Here is a 16,533-nt window from a genome sequence, read left to right as displayed (position 1 = left end):
CTTTCTTTGGGGGAGAAGAAATTATTTCTAAATTCACAAGTAAATAGAAAAACCTTCATGTTTATCCTTCCCTATCTTGACCGTGGTTTTTAAATGGCATTTCAGACGTGTTCACATTTCTTCCGTCACTCTGGAGCACTTGAACGGCGCTTACAAAGTGGAGGAAGGAGACGGTGACATCAGAGACCCGTATTTAAAACAGCACCTGGTGAAAACCTACTTTGTCATCAACCCCAAGGTCAGTGTTGTCGTGAAGAGTCTATAATTAACTTGTGCCTTCTGTGATGAAGGTAGAAAGGGGCCAATTACTGACCCAGATAAGTGTTTTTAGTCAAGAATCTGTTGAATGCTTCGCTGGTCTTTGTCCCTAGAATGACTTTAAATGCATCGCAGTTTGATTATGGCACATGTTTTATAATCATAGACGGAAATATTGACTAAAGGAACAGTTGAAAAGAATTGCTTGCTCCTATGGTAAGGTTACTCTCTGTGTGTTGGGTTATCAGTGTTAGTGAATGTGTACGTTAGTCCCCAGTGCTTCTGGAAGTCTCTCCGTGTGCCCACCTTGGCAACTGAGAAACCACAGATGATAAAAGTCTGATGAGATGAAGTAGGATGAACATAGGCAAAGAAGGAAAGGAAGAAACTTCTAGAAGATTAACCACAAAGTGTCATTGGGCAGACAGGGTTCACTTGGAGGCAGTAAACTCCTCGTTACCTGGAAGGCTCCCCAGGCCACCCCGAGAGTTCGGAGCTGCCTCGTGCTCTGTTCACACCAGAGGTCAGGCCCACGCAAGGGCTTCCAGCTCTTCTTTCTCGTAGCCCTTCTCAAATTCCTGCCAAATGAGTGCGACGGCTATTTACAGATTAAGAATCTGAAGCTCCCGGGGGTTATGTAACTTCCCCAAATCGCACAGCTGGTAAACAGTGCAGTCTATCAGCAAGAAACACCTCGGAGCTATCAAAGCCAGTCTCTCAGGATCCACAAGGTCAAGGGCATGGGTGCTCCCTGGCGGTAGCCTCCCTGGAACTCCAGGTTCGCCTCTGGAGACACACGTCCGGCTCACCGGATGGCTGATCTGGAGACAGACATGTGTCAGTCCGGAAGAACTGTGGAGGGAGGAGGCCCAAGAAATGTGCAGAGAACCCTGTATTCCGGCGGGGACACCCGGACGCGGGCCGTATGAGCATTCCACACCAGAACACAGCCCGGCCTCTAGCACCTGCCGCTCTAGGAAACCACAGTCGTCAAGAAAAGTTGAAACAGAGCAGCCTATCTTGCTTAAGAATTTGCTTTGTAAAAATGCCCATTAAATGGCTGTTATTTTTTCCTAAGTTTAAACTACAGCTGTCTTTTACTCTCTGGGGAAAAAAAAAGCACTCCACTCAGAGAGCTTCTAACACTGGAAACCAGTGTCCCTGAAGGGGGGGGGGGCGCCAGAAGCCGTGGGGGGTGAGGGGGCAACACGGGAGGAACGCGGGCGTCGGGGCATGGGAGCAGGCAGGAGATGTCGGCCCCTTTGTGTGCGGGGGTAATGCTTTGTTTCTCACCCCAAGGGAGAGCGAAGGAGTCCTCACCTCTTCAGACCTCGCCACACTCTCGATGGAGCCAAGATGAGGGCCTCCGTGCGCATGACCCGGTACCTGGAGTCCTGGGGAGCAGCCAAGCCCTTCGCACACCTGCATCACCGAGACAGCATGACCACAGAAAACGGCAAGATCAGCACCACGGTACGTTCCCCACCACGGTACGCTCCCCACCACGGTACGCTCCCCCCATGCCCCGCAGCGCAGAGTGCCGGCCCCCGCCGCCCCCAGCACGAAAGGCAGGCCTCTCCTGCCCAAGTAACGTAGGTCTGGAAAGAAGCAAGCTTTCCCCTTCTCCTTGGGGAGGCCCCTGCAGACAGCTGTTTGGATGTGAATGAGCGCCAGGCTCACGTGGCTGAGGGTTTGAACCAGCATGATTTTGCATGAGAACTTTATAACCCAGGACCATTTTATTTATTTGTTATTTCATTCAGTTCTTAGCAACTGAATACAGTTGAACTTCTTTCTTTTGTTGTTGTTGTTGTGGCATTTTGCTTGTTTGCATTCATGAAGTAGAAAGCCTAGGCATCCTAACCAGGGAGCAGATGAAGGCGTGATGCCCTTGTGGGTTGAATCAGCTCCAGATTCTTTTCATGGTGGGCACGTTCAAGTCATGTCAGTGGCAGTGAGTGCTCTGTTGTGTAGCTCCTTACTTAGAACACGCCAGCTTCCACCGCTCATCAAGTGCCAACGCTCCTTCCAGCAGGGACACTTTCAGTAAGACGGCTGCAAGGCAGATAGAAAATACAAAGACCCACAGGGAGCCAGAAGAGTAACTATGGCGAAGCACTTAGAATAATCCCAAAAGCATTGTTAGATTTTTAAAACGATCTCTGAGTAAAAATTCATGTATAATGGCGTTAATTGTACTAAGGAGGCAGTTGAGACAAAAAAGACGGTGGAATGTTACCTAGTCCTCATCGGCTGATGAGAAAGACGCATGAGATCGTCCGTTGAAAGCGAACTTTTCCAATCCCCCTGTGCCCCTTCCTCCCGGCAGCCCACAATGATGACATCCAAGCCCTCAGACCCACATTCTTGTTTTGACCTCGTTAGATCTCTCCTGTCAGCTTCCCTGGTGTTTTTTCCCAGCTAAAAAGTAAACATGATATGACGGAAGGCCATATCCCTTGGTCGACCAGAAAGCCCACCAAGACAGGTCCGGGAGCAGTTGGCCGTCTGTTGGGAAGTGTGAGGCCATGAGTAGCAAACAAGTAAACAGATACTTCACCAACTGGGTCGCCCAGGCGCCCCCAAGGAGAGGGTGTCTTAAGAAAATCCCAAGGCTTTGTTTAGTACAAGAAGCCCCTACAACTGTTACTTGTCCGTGTCCTGTACTCACTTTGAGAAGGACCCCAGCGTCATTCTTATTAATACGTTCCAGGGTCAAAGAGAGTCTTTGCCAATTAAGTCATTTCTCTTCCTTACTGCCCTCCCTGGAACCGAACTGACTCTTGACTGAGCGTTGATGGAGCTGGTGAATAACACGTGACTTTACCTTATGTGATACGGGCCCGCGTCGGTGGCTCATACACTTCCTGTAAGGAGACCCAGAGTCTAGTTATTCTTTAAAAAATACCTTCCCTTTCACCAGGCTACATACAGCCCCTAATGTGACACGGGAGATGAACCAGCGAAGGAAAGTGTCTTTGGGGCCACTTGGAGCAGCTTTGTTTCAACTTTAAATTCCGCCACAAATGGATCCAAGTGGATCTTCTGGGGTTTTCTTAAGGAGCACTTGGTGGCATGTCCCCCACTGATAACCCTGATCAGCGTCTCTGTCTCTGCCCCTTTTCCGCAGCTGCCCCACTCACCTGTGGGTTTGTTCTTTTTCATCAGTGAGTCGTGGGTTTACACACTTAATCGAGGGCGGTGGTTTCTTAGCAGCCCAACTCAGGGCTAATGCTTGTGGTGCTGTTCGTGTTTTAAGGCACTTTTTAATATTAGTCTGATGCCATACAGGATGGTCTGCTGTGTACGGTCACTAACAGTTACTTGCAAGGCCCTTATTTGAAATTGTATCTGCGAATATCAGAATGTCAGCTTTAAAACAACCCTGGGATTTCCTACATCTGGGCTTAGAGATGACACCAACTTTCTGAGTATCAACTGAGGGTTTCCTCTTTCTCCCATTTATAATTAAGCTACTCTTCTCCATGGGGTAATTGTTACGTAAATGATGTTTTCCATAATAAAAGGAAAAATAATGTTATACGTGAATATCACTGTAATGTCATTCTCTAAAATATGTATTTAGAAACTAATAATTTTTTGTGTTTGTTTGTTTTTTGAAACAGGATGTGCCAATGGGCCAGCATAATTTTCAGAATCGCACCTTGAGGTATGGTATTTATTGTACTTTCTTATTTTTAAAGGCTTTTTAAAAAAATTTATTTCTGAAAGTGATTATCATCAATTAGAGTAACTTGGAAGGTCATTTCTTCTAAAAAGAGCAGCTCCTTGCGAAATGCTCAATGAGATTGTTTTCAGCTTCTAAAAATATAATTATCAGTATCGTGTTATAGGTTTAAAAGAGGGAAAAGGAAAACAACACCAGGTAATAAGCACATTAGAACTTTAAATTGTTTTTCCTAAAAATGACTATTCTTAATATGTGGTAAAAAAATTGAATTTTCTTAAAACGAGTATGTTGCTTCAAATTACATTGTGTATGTGTGTGTGTGTGTGTGTGTGTGTGTGTGTGTGTGGAATCCTAGAGATAAAAGCAAGATAGGTCTGGCCTTTCTATAGTGGGAAGGCCTGACAACATGCTCATAAACAGAGAAAAGCTTCACACAGTGTCTGCAGGTCCCCTGTCACCCCCGGCCACAGAATGACCGGCACTAGCCCTTTTTCATGCTCCTCTGGCTCTTGAGTTAGAGTCTGTATTGGTTGGGGAGTTAAGTATTTCTTATTGAAGTCATTAAGACAATTACTGAAAAGCCTAAACGTAAGTCAGCCTTTCTTTTCCCACAGAGAAGTGAGTTTATTCTGTAGAAAATGCATTGTATGCAAGTATAATCAAACACAGTTAGATTGTCATTTGCCGTATCCTTGCAAATAGCACACCTTATTCCAGAATCTTCTGTGTGACTTCATTTGTTTTAATGAGCTCTAATTCATATTTTGTGTCACATTTGAAATTTCAATATTGAGATCTAGTGCTTAGAGTCCTATGTTATGAGGGGGCTTTGGAAGCATTCAGTGGCACATTAAAGAGAACTTATGCTAACTTAGGAGCGTGGTGGACCCTGCGAGATGCCTTGAGAAGGTGTGAGTCTTCTGGCCAATAAGCCGCTGGCACATCCGCAAGAGCCCGGCCGCGGAAATTCCATAGGCATCTTTTCACTTTGTGTACCTCACTTCTTCAGTTCTCCATCTCGTGCTCTCTGGGATCTGCTTCAAGGGTCTGTTTACCGAAATGAGCGTGGGGTCGCCTTGCGGAGGGCCCATGTGATGTGGGTAGCGGCCTTCCAGGCTGCCTGATGTGTGGAAGACAATGACAATAAGCCGTCGCCTGGGTCCGTATCAGGCACGCGGAAAGCCTCACGTCATCCCTGCAGGTCACTCCAGCGTAGATGCTGTGCTGTGAGGCACGAGGGGTCGGGAGAATGCCCAGAGGCACACGGCTGGCAGAGGAGAGGCCCAGATTTGTGCCCTGGGCTTGGAACCCGCATTCTGTGCCCCACTCCGCTGTCCTGTCCTGCCGACCTTGCTGGGAGCCTCTTCCATGTCAGTTCCATGATTCCATGTTCCTCTGATGCCTGGATCAGTGGTGGCCCCAGGGTCTTGTGGAGAGAGCACCACCTCCAAATCATACCCACTGGGGTTGCCCTCACACGTCCTGGTGTCCCCCCGTGGCCTGGGTTGTAAAACCTTCATGAGCCTGCAGCCTGGCCGTTGAGCCTGCTTGTCCTGGGATGGAACATTCTCTGGGATTATCCCAACCTCCTCCCCACATCCTCGGATACAGTAGACCGGGCATGGGAGTGGGGCAGGTCAGGGAGGGGGCTCAGGAGGACGAATGGGAGGACAGCGGAAAGCAGGTGGCCCAGCGGAGGAACACGGGCAGGACAGCCAGAAACACCTGACGTCCGAGGACTAAAACCCGAGCTGGCAAATTACGAGTTCCCAGGGTAGATTATCGGCCCCGGGGGTGTGCTGTCATTCACCACAGCAGAGATCCCAAAATGACAGAGACAAGGAACCGCTGTGTTAGAATTGTTTTCTAGACAGTAAACAGCCGACGTGTACTAACACGCACACGGGCTGCTCCGTGCACCGCTCACAGAGCTGAGTCCCGGGCGGGCGTCGCGTGAACTAATCCTACAACAGACTCACGGAGGCAATGCGCTGCGGGGCCCCGGGCACACCTCGGAAGGATTAGGTTTTCCTGGGAGCCCCCAGGGACCTACACTCTTCTCCGATTTGGTCAGACTTTGTGAGAAAGCAAGCCACCAGCTGCCGTCCGCAAACTCGAGAGTGGGCAGGGGCCGCTGCAAAGGACACGAGGGAGCTCCTCGCCTCCAAGTGAGAATGAACCATCCTAGATGATTGCTAAGTTAACGTGCTTTTTTAAAAAAAGAGGGGTTTTAAAAATGAATGTGCCTTCTTCCAAGCCTTAGAACTTGGCAGGTTCACCCCTCTCCGTTGGGTTCGCTCGTAGCCGGAGGTGGATCACGGCGGAGCGTCGGGCCGTTGAACCCGGAACGCCCGGCGCCCGTTTCAAGAAAGAAGGAGCTCAGGGCACCAGCCTGCCGGCGGGGCCGGGGTGATGGGGAGGCCCGGCCGTCTCGCTCACGGTACTCTCGGGAGATTTAATTACAGATAAATGTGACCTGGCTGTTCTCGTCTGCATCTAGAGGCGGTTCCGAAACCAGAACAGTCACTGCCACGTCAGGGTAGGAGGCCTGTCGGATGAGTGATTGCCTCCCACCCCCACCCCGGGGAGCGCAGAGAAGCCGAGCGCTCGCCTCACACTGGACCACGAGACTCACAGGGGCGCAATTCTGATGCCCGCTGGGCCGGGCCAGCTTCGTGGGGCTCCCGTGTGCTTTTCCTGTACAATTTTAATGTACAGTTTTTAAAAATAGGGATTAATTTTAATTTTCTCCTTTATATCATTCTCATGTGCATGGTCACATGAACCTTGGGGAGCTCATGCTTTCGGCCTAATTTATTAACAAGGCATCTTTTATTATAGCTGAAGATTATTTTCTTCTAAGAGTAACTGAGTGTCTGTAGATACATGTAGGGTCTCCTATGACGAGTGCTTCCAAATACTGAGGAAGCTTTCAATGCGTACAATGAAGCTTTGAGATGCCTCAGAGAAGACTGTTGTTCTGCAAATTCTTGAAAATTGACCAAGGGAAACAGGAACAAGGAGCAACTGTTTATTTTTCAACCAGACCAGATTTTTGCAGGGGAATTCCAAAGCCAGTGTGCTCTGTCGTAAAGTAAATTTTATGAAGGCAACAGGTCAAGAGCTAATGCATCTCTTCGGACACAAAGTTCTTTTATCACAAACACCGAGAATATATCTCCAGCTGCTTTTTAACGCCAGGTGTCATTTCGGTCTCCGTGACGACACTGTGAGGCAACACTTCACTGTACCCGTCACCAGCTCTAGTCCCTTTGCTCAGTCCGCAGAGAGGCTGGTTGTCAGTGGAGGAAAGCCTGCTTCTCGGCTCTCGCTTCCTTCCTGCTTTTTTTGTCCAGTGGACAGAATGGAACGGGGGTTTCGGCATCATGGAAAAACAGACTTCATATTTGCCTTAGTCACCTTCTCTCTCGTAATGTCTCCCTTTTCATACAGAACCAAGTCCCAAAAGAAGAGATTTGAAGAAGAATTAAATGAAAGGATGATTCAAGCAATTGATGGAATTAATGCCCAAAAGTGAGTACCTCATGATCTTAAATGATCATATATTTTTTTAAATTTCAAACCCTGTTATTTGAAAACCGTCTCATATTTTCCACGAATTTCACCACACACTCTGTGATACTTGCCATGACAAAGCCATGCTTTTAGAAGCCATCGCTCCATTCTCCTCAATTGTCCTTAATAATGGCTTTTGGTCATTAGAAAATGTTTCATTCCTGCCTAAGAAATACTCTCCAAGTAGATTACTAAAAAACAGCATGAGATACAAACACAGAGGAGAAAATCATAGCAAACTATGTTCAGTAAGTAACACTTTTTAAAGATCAGTAAGAATGCCACGTGGGAAAATCTGAGTTGTTAATATGCGACACTCTCTGTTCAAAATGCACTTCTACCCGTGCACAATCTGGGAACATGGACACACCTGGGTTCTAAGTTGTTGAAGAAAGGTTACGAGCATTAGAATCTGAATTCAGGGCAGCAGCGGGAGGAAGAAAGAGTCCTTGGGGGACAAAATATCATTCAGTCTGTGAGCTCGTGAAGTCTGTGAATGTCTCTTCAGTCTATGAATTGCTATTGTGGTTTTAAATGGTCCAGGAGGTGTGGAGCTGGGGGTGGGGAATTAAACAAGGTGTTAACTTTCACAGCCTGGATGGACTTAATGACTACATCCGCTGGCCTTGAATTCTCCTTAGGTCCATGTGTCATGGCTGAGCTCCTGGAGGGCAGCAGATAGATGACCGTGTGGTGCCTGGTGCCATTAGACACTCAGTGAGGGTTTGTTAATTTAAATTGTAGTGAACACATCAGTAGGTCCAAATGAAAGGCCTTAATGAAAAAGTTTCCATCCTACGGAAACCAGACTATGTGATTTTTATCACGAAAGTTGACTCATGAAAAGTAAGAATGATTTTCACTTGAACTCCCTGCTTCCAAAATGATGTTACACAGCTTTGAAAAATACGTACCTTTTCTAGAGTGTTCCTTCTAAGCAGCCATTTTGGACTACTTACATGGCTGATGAAAGAACCGCACAAGTGTAGGTTTGTGTATGTGGTGCGTGTGTGTGAGATTGTGTACGTGCACAACCGAGTGTCTGGGCGGGGCCCGAAATGCAATTCACATGTGCTGGCAGGTTGAAGCAACACCTCTCTGAGCCCCTTTGCATGCCCCAAGTAGAGAAGGCCTTCCACCTGTCATGGTGCAGGACACACCAGCAGCGCCCAGAGAAATGCTCTGCTTTGCTGGGCCCTAAAAGCAATATGAAAATCAACCTCCTCTCTGCCCCACTGGAAACCTCAACACATCACAACCCAAGAAACCTGCTTACCTGGAGTTGGCTGGCAGCCAAAACCTAGGGGGATGTCTGAGGGCATGTGGATGGGTGGCAGGGTATGTTCACTCAGCCGGAGGCAATCACACCTCCTACTTGGGACCCGCCAGAGGAAGACACAGCATCAGAAGAAAGGCAACACCTTGTTCCTGACGAAGTTAGCAGATTACAGTAATTACGTTAATAATAGAAAGCCCGTGCATGAAGTCAGACTCAGCACGCCTTCCTGTAGGACCTCTACCTGCTTCAAAGACCTTTATGTCCACCTTTTAGAGTGTTCCTACCAAAGTAGTTGTTAGAAAACATAATCATTGGCTTGGCTTTATTTTGGCGGAGGCGGCTTTCAGATTCTGTGTGTGCTGGATCATTCCCTACTCAAATGCGTGTTGTGTGAACACCTTTGTCCTGTGTCGCTTTATTTTAAGGTAATGTTTAATGCTGGTGTAACCGCTTAGGTTGCCATTTTCCCAACACGTTTCAGAAATGAAACCAGGAGCCATGTCGTGCTGTACTCAGACGTCAGAAGGCAAGTTATTGAAACGGAAGCTAGTTGGCGTGCTTCCCTAATGAGCTTCGGTCCTATTCTGTTCGGCCCAAATCATTACCTCTCTTGTTCCCACATCTGATGTCCTTCTGATCTTTGAATTTCATCTGGGGGAGACCATGGGGGCTCCAGGCTTGATGCACCATTCCGTTGTGTCCTGCGACAGACAGGAAACGGTGTTTCAGGTGCGGATTTTCCGGTCTGCGTTCATCTGCTCCCCTCACGGGCATTTTGTGAGCAGGGGCAGTGTGGGCTTGGCATCCAAGACACAGCACAATGTCACCTCTCAAAGCCCCAGGAGAGAGAGGATAAATCACCACACACGTGCTCAGGGCAAGGTGCCCCAGATTCAGACTTAGCCCAGGTTGGCGAGGTGAGAAGATCAGGCACCCCAAGATTCAGTATGTGTGATGGACAGAGCGAATGCCCAAGGGCAGGACAGACGGACTGGAGGACCTCAGACCCCAGGGTGAGCAAGGGTGGGTCTTTCACACGGAGAATCCACGCGCCCACGAATACTACCTTTCCCCAAGGTCCCAGGGCCTGAGCGCACCATCAAGGCCACCGAAGCGTTCAGGTTCCGTACTGCCCAGACAGGTGCACTCATTTGCTGAGGCCTCCGTAGCAGAAGACCACAGACCGGGGGCTGAACTACAGACCTTTCCCTCTCACAGTTCTGGGGGCTGGAGGCCCAAGATCAGGGTACCAGCATGGTGGGGTGCTGAAGACCCTCTCCGTGACTCACAGAAGCCTTCCTGCTGTGTTCGTAGGGCCCTTGCTTGAGGCTGGGCTTCTGGTGCCTCTTGTCATAAGGACATTCATCTCTTCCCACAGGGCCCCACCCTTCGGCCCCATTTAACCCTGATTGTCCCCATAGAGGCCTCATCTCCAGACATAGTCCCACTGGCAGGTAGGCCTTCAACATACAAATTGGGGGGATACGGACCTTCAGTCTGTAACGGTAGGAAAGTGACTTCCTTTCTATTTTAGTGTCCTCGTTGCTGTAAGAACCTACATTCGTCCGTTCCAGAATAATTGTGGGTGAGGATGTGGGTGAGGATGCGGGTGAGGATGTGGGTGAGGATGTGGGTGTACTGATTCCCTCTCGCAAATCAGGATCTCATTTAGAATTTCCTTTGTTTGACCTGGGCCTCGCATTTAAAAAAACAACAAACAAACAAACAAACAAAGAAAAACCAACCTGGGGTAAATCAGTAGAGGATCGCTCGTTGTGTAATGCCGGGGTGGGGTTGATTTTCCTCACCGCACTGCCGTGTGGGTCAAGACTGACGTCAGGGCACCATAAGTAACACACCTTCCCTCCCGTGCCTTCCTTCCTCTTCCCTTCTTGGCCTCTCTGGAGTCCCGTCCCGGTTCTCAAAAATATTTGTCCAGGTCAACCCCCGCTGATCTTTCCTTTTCCAAATATCCAAATCCGGTTTATAAATGTCTGAGTTTCCTGCAAATCAGTGAAAGGGATTGATCCATCTTTGAGAAACTATGGATGGTGAAGCCTGTGGGGAGAAGATACTCTCATTCCTTCTGAGGAAAAGGTCGGAAGAACCCGGTGCTCCTGGCTGAGGAAACTCAGTGTTAAGTGTTGCGGACCCCGGGAAGTGAGGCCCGGTCTCCAGCACTTCCTGTCTCCCGGCAGGACACAGGTCCCTGACGGGGACCCAACCAGGCACAGGGCTCTGCTGATTGACGTGGAGATGCTTTTACTTCTACTTCATAAATTTCACTCTTAGTTTATTTCCAATCGTAGATTACCCAGGGGCATTTTGAAATTAGATTTTTCTTTCTTGATAAAGGGGAAAAAACCTGTTTTGAATTAGTTAGCTGTGTACATTATTCATAGTTTAATATTCATAACAAGTACACAGTTCTGAAAATGAAATGGTTAAAATTTATCTAGGATTTTATTTTCTGCTCTTTTTGCTATTCACCAAACTTTGATTTTTCCAGTTTCATCAAACAGGAAAATATCACATTTCTGCAGCTGGTACAGTAATAAGAAATACCAAGATAACTTGACGTCCCTGATACCTAAAGCTTATTTATAACCTTGAACCAAAAAGTATTTTTATAGCTCTCACTTTAAATGGCCTTCATTCTAGAACACATTATTGACTTCTGTGCCTCTGTTGAAAGTGCACTGTCTGTCAGGTGCGATAGCCCAGCCCATGACAGTGCCTGCTCTGTGTGAGGTTCTGGGCATGGGGCTGTCCAGGTAGACCTGGAGGAGCCCCTCTCAAATGTGCTGTATTAATCTTGCATTAACTTTTCATCAGCCCTCATGAGAAGCATCACACACTGATCCGTATCAGTAGGTTTGGCTGTACTTGCCCATTACAAGGTCAGGTGTAATGGTTGACTTGACCGTCTTTCCTGGATCTTCAAATCCTTATCCCCCAAATAAACCTCATGCGGTCAAGATCCATAGACACCAGTGAGTAGGAAAAGTACCACATTAAGAAATTCATGTGAACTGATAAGTGTTTGAACAGATACAACATTTTTTAGAAATCTATATAAAACAATTTTGTCTCACATCCTAATATATATATGTATATATACATATATATATATATACTATAGTGTGTGTGTGTGTGTGTGTGTGTGTGTATACACTCTCCCTGTATATTTATGTATAGGTATAGAAATAGATGTAGCTAGGGGCACCTGCGTGGCTCAGTCAGTTAAGCATCTGCCTTCTGCTCAGGTCAGGATCCTGGGGTCCTGGGATCGAGTCCCGTATGGGTCTCCCTGCTCAGAGGAGAGACTTTCTCCTTCTCCCTCTGCTTCTCCCTCTCTCTCTTTCTGTCAAATAAATAAAATCTTTACAAAAAGAAATAGATGTAGATATATGGTTATATGCACTTGCAGATATATGCGTTTATATACACATATCTAATGCATTCACATATATCACTCAGGTTATTTTTTATTATAGAAGTATTTAAGAAAAGTAGGAAACTAGAAATGTAGATTCCTCAGTGTAATGACCCAAACCAGGTGATAATATATTTTGTTGGTATTTATTTCCAGATTTTTTTAATACACAGATTTTAGTTTTTCCCTATTCTCCTTTTTTTTTTTAAATTTTTATTATGTTGTGTTAGTCACCATAAAATACACCATTAGTTTTCGGTGCAGTGTTCCAAGATTCACTGTTTATGCACCACACCCAGTGCTCCATGCGATCCGTGCCCTCCTTAGTACCCACCACCTGGGTCACCCATCTCCCTACCCCCCTCCCCTCCGAAACCCTCCGTTTGTTTCTCAGAGTCCAGAGTCTCTCACGGTTCATCTCCCCCTCCCATATCCCCCCTTCGCTTTTCCTTTCCTTCTCCCCATGTCCTCCGTGTTATTCCTTATGCTCCACAAGTAAGTGAAACCATATGATAATTGACTCCCTCTCCTTGATTTATTTCTCGCAGCAGAATCTCCTCCAGTCCCGTCCATGTTGATACAAAAGTTGGGGATTCATCCTTTCTGATGGCAGAGTAATATTCCATTGTGTACATGGACCATATCTTCTCTATCCATTCATTCATCTGTTGAAGGATATCTCAGCTCATTCCACAGTTTGGCTATTGTGGACATAGCTACTATGAACATTGGGGGTACAGATGGCCCTTCTTTTCATTACTTCTGTATCTTTGGGGTAAATACCCAGTAGTGCAATTGCAGGGTCATAAGGAAGCTCTATTTTTAATTTCTTAAGGAATCTCCACACTGTTTTCCAAAGTGGCTGCACCAACTTGCATTCCCACCAACAGCTTAAAAGCGTTCCCCTTTCTTCACATCCTCGCCAACACTTGTTTCCTGTCCTGTTAATTTTGACCATTCTAACTGGTGCAAGGAGGTATCCCAATGTGGTTTTGATTTTAATTTCCCTGATAGCTAAAGATGATGAACACTTTCTCATATCTCTGGTAGCCAGTTGTATGTCTTCACTGGAGAAGTGTCTGTTCATGTGTTCTGCCCATTTTTTGACATGATTCTCTGTTTTTTGGGTGGAGTTTGAGAAGTTATTTATAAATCTTGGATATCACCTCTTTGTGTATAGTGTCATTTACGAATATCTTCTCCCATTCTGTGGGTTGCTCCTTTGCTTTATTGCCTGTTCCCTTTGCTCTGCAGAAGCTTTTATACTCGTGAACTTAAAAGAGTGTGTATCTTCCCATTTCACTCATCTTTATGTCATCAAACGTGCATGTACTTTGTTACTGGGTATGGGACTGTTCCAGGCATTACCTGCCCAGCTGGCTGGGGCTTACATCAGGTGTCACCGTTCTACTTGTGAGTGTGTACAACGTTCTAGAGCAAAGTTCTATCCTTAAGCTCTTTGTTTATTTCAGCTGCCTTTTTAAAACCAATTTCTCAAAGTCAGTCAGTGTGTAAGGATACATACTTCCATGTCATTTTTATTTACTTTTTTTTACTTTCAAACAACTGAGGGAATGTTTGTATTACACCCGAGTGTTTATGTTTGCATTAACATACTACATTAGTGGTCTGAACTGATTGTTTATTGTGTTGATATTTTTATTCATTTTTGAAAATGCATTCAAGCAAATTTTTTTATCTTATAGAAATGCAAGGCATGACAATAGAAATATTTTCAGTAAGTGTGCAAGAAGCAGGATCTTCTCTCCCAGAACTTGGAGGACACTCTAAATGGTTTTGATGCTCTGATGTATTGCTTGCTATAAGCTAAGAAAAATGATGCTTCTCTATGAACCATATTTTTCAGGGGATGAACCTACCATGTGATTTTGGTAAAATATCTGGAACTAAATTTACTTCTGAACCTGAATCCTTTTGATGATTTATTTCCCTTGTTATTTAATTTGAAGAGTCAATTTGATATCCCAACTGGTTTGTAATAGCTAATTTCCCAAGGAGGGCCACATGTGAATACCAATATTATATGTATACATCCTATTTTAGTCCTAGACTGCATACTTAGTAATTTGGTATTAAGCATTTTTTTTAAATCTTCAATTTTGGGTGATTTACACTAAAGAAAGAAGAATGCATGTGATTTTTTTTTTTTTTGAAGTTTCAGATTATTGGTTGGAAGTTTGGTTTTATGATGTCTGTCTTTTTTTATTTCCAGGCAGTGGCTGAAGTCTGAAGACATTCAGAGGATCTCGCTCCTATTCTACAATAAAATACTAGAGAAAGAAGTAAGCTACTTTTTTCCCCTCAATCTTTTTTTCTGAAGTACAAGTTTTTAAAAACCTGAGTATGTGGCTGGCCTGTCACCATGCTCGACACTCCTGGTGGGAATGGTCTTTGCAGCAGCTCTGAGATCTGGGGCTAGGGGGAGGGGACGGGAGCTCATAACTGTTTCTCTCCATGGCCTGTTTTCTTACAAAAAGTTTTTGAAAGAAAATAAAATCCTTCAAGAAATCAAGAAAAAAGGGATAAAGTTGCAGTTTGTTACTGCAAAATTAAATCACTTTAATTTTTTAACAAAGGTAGGAGTTACATTCGGCATGTGTTTGGGAGGATTGGAAACCCCAAACTTCTAAGTGTTTATTGCACACAAACACTTGCACACTTGTGAAGTAAGAGGTCGGGCAAGGGCACACAAAGAAGCAGACATCAGGCTTGACATGCTGAACGTGGATTTGCTAAGATGAATTAAGTGCTTATTGCCCAAAAAGCAACCACTCTTCTAGGTCAGTTTTATTGTATTTGCCTTTGTGTGTGTGTGGATCTAGAAAAAGGAATGAGGCAGAGATAATGTTTTATCATCCAACTCTATAATTACAGGCTTAGTTTGAACAAAAGCTACTATATTAATGGCAGAAGTTGCAGCACTGGTTTTAAAATGCTCTTAAGAAAATTCATTGTTTCACGGATACTGAGTAGAATGCCCAGACTCCACGCAGGCTGAATCTCATAGCTGTACCCAGACCGTCTTGCGTGTTAGCCATCAGTGAGATCAGCGGTCTACCTCTACGTCAAGATGCTGACTACAGCAGTTTACTGAGTGGATGTCTGATATAACTCATTGTTACTATTGATCAGTTTATCTTCAAATAACTTTAACAGATACTGAGGGTTACTTACTGTTTAAATGTGAAATGATTCCTGCTTGATAGAAATCCATTTCCTTTATTAATACCGCAAGGAAATTCCAATTCATACCTTGACAGAAAGCTCAGAAGAAGGTAAAAGATAAGAGTGCAGTGGAACATACAGAGCAGAATCGCGTTTCTACAGTTTCGTAAACGTAGCTGCTTCACCCAGCACGCACGTTATCCTGGCCATCGAGCCTCAAAATTCACCAAAAAAATATTCAAGTAAACAGAAGGTGATCATTTTAAAATGCACCTTTTGCTGACAGTCTCCTGGTATTACATATTTTAGGGCCAACTTTGAGGCAAATTTTAGACAGCTTTGGGATTTAAGCTCGCTTTCTGTCCACCTGTCCCCAGCATGCTCTTGCGGTGACCGCCAGCAGGTCCAGACAAGCCCACAGAACCATCAGAGACCTGGAACAAAGCCGCTGGCCTTCGTCTTCCAAATTTCCTTGCTACCTCCAAGTAGCATTGAGATGAATAATAACAGAAAAGACTAAAATAAATCAATAAAATGAGGAAATTGCATTTCCAAAATACTCTTCAGAAGTAAACTAATTAACCATCTGCTTTCCCCGCGTGGCTGTGGACCTCAGACCCACAAGGGGCCAGGGGCACAGGCAGGGACCATGCTGGGACGGTCCTTTCACTCCCTCGTCGCTCTGGTCCGGTGCTCTCTCTCCTTGCCGGAGTGATCCTGTGGACTTGAAATGGGTTTCGGAACAGTTGGCCTCTTAAAAATCGTGGTTTTGGGAAGAAATTCTTCCGTAGCTCTTTGGAGGGAGGAAGCGCTCATTGCTGGAGATGGGCAGCCATCGTCTAGCTCGTTTTGTGCCACATTGGCCTCTTACAACTGTGACGCGTGCAGTAGGTGGCGGCAGGCTGCTGGCTGGCCGTTTCAGCGCTCCCCTCGGAGAGCAGCACTCATGGTTTCCTTCTTGTCCCCTCAGTACCGAGCCACCGCCCTGCCAGCGTTTAAGTACTACGTGACCTGCGCGTGTCTCATTTTCTTCTGCATCTTCATTGTGCAGATCCTAGTATTACCGAAGTAAGTACCTACGGTTCCCAGTGGGACGTGCCCCATGCA

The 16,533-nt window shown here is 45.8% G+C and overlaps 1 protein-coding gene across 3 annotated transcripts in view; it reads left to right on the top strand.

The window, feature by feature from the left end:
* The window catches only part of ADCY2 (adenylate cyclase 2), a 409,046-nt gene that overhangs the window by 297,535 nt on the left and 94,978 nt on the right, over positions 1-16,533 (top strand). For all 3 annotated transcript variants that reach the window (XM_032337793.1, XM_032337794.1, XM_032337795.1), the window contains exons 9-14: positions 106-238; positions 1,558-1,731; positions 3,885-3,928; positions 7,403-7,483; positions 14,474-14,543; positions 16,397-16,494. In XM_032337793.1, the coding sequence (XP_032193684.1) occupies positions 106-238; positions 1,558-1,731; positions 3,885-3,928; positions 7,403-7,483; positions 14,474-14,543; positions 16,397-16,494 (600 nt within the window). The remainder of the gene's footprint in view (positions 1-105; positions 239-1,557; positions 1,732-3,884; positions 3,929-7,402; positions 7,484-14,473; positions 14,544-16,396; positions 16,495-16,533) is intronic.

The sequence above is a fragment of the Mustela erminea genome, chromosome 3, assembly GCF_009829155.1.
Source record: "Mustela erminea isolate mMusErm1 chromosome 3, mMusErm1.Pri, whole genome shotgun sequence".
Taxonomy (NCBI): domain Eukaryota; kingdom Metazoa; phylum Chordata; class Mammalia; order Carnivora; family Mustelidae; genus Mustela; species Mustela erminea.
Note: the sequence above shows the minus strand (reverse complement) of the source record. Positions and strands in the feature narration are given on the sequence as shown.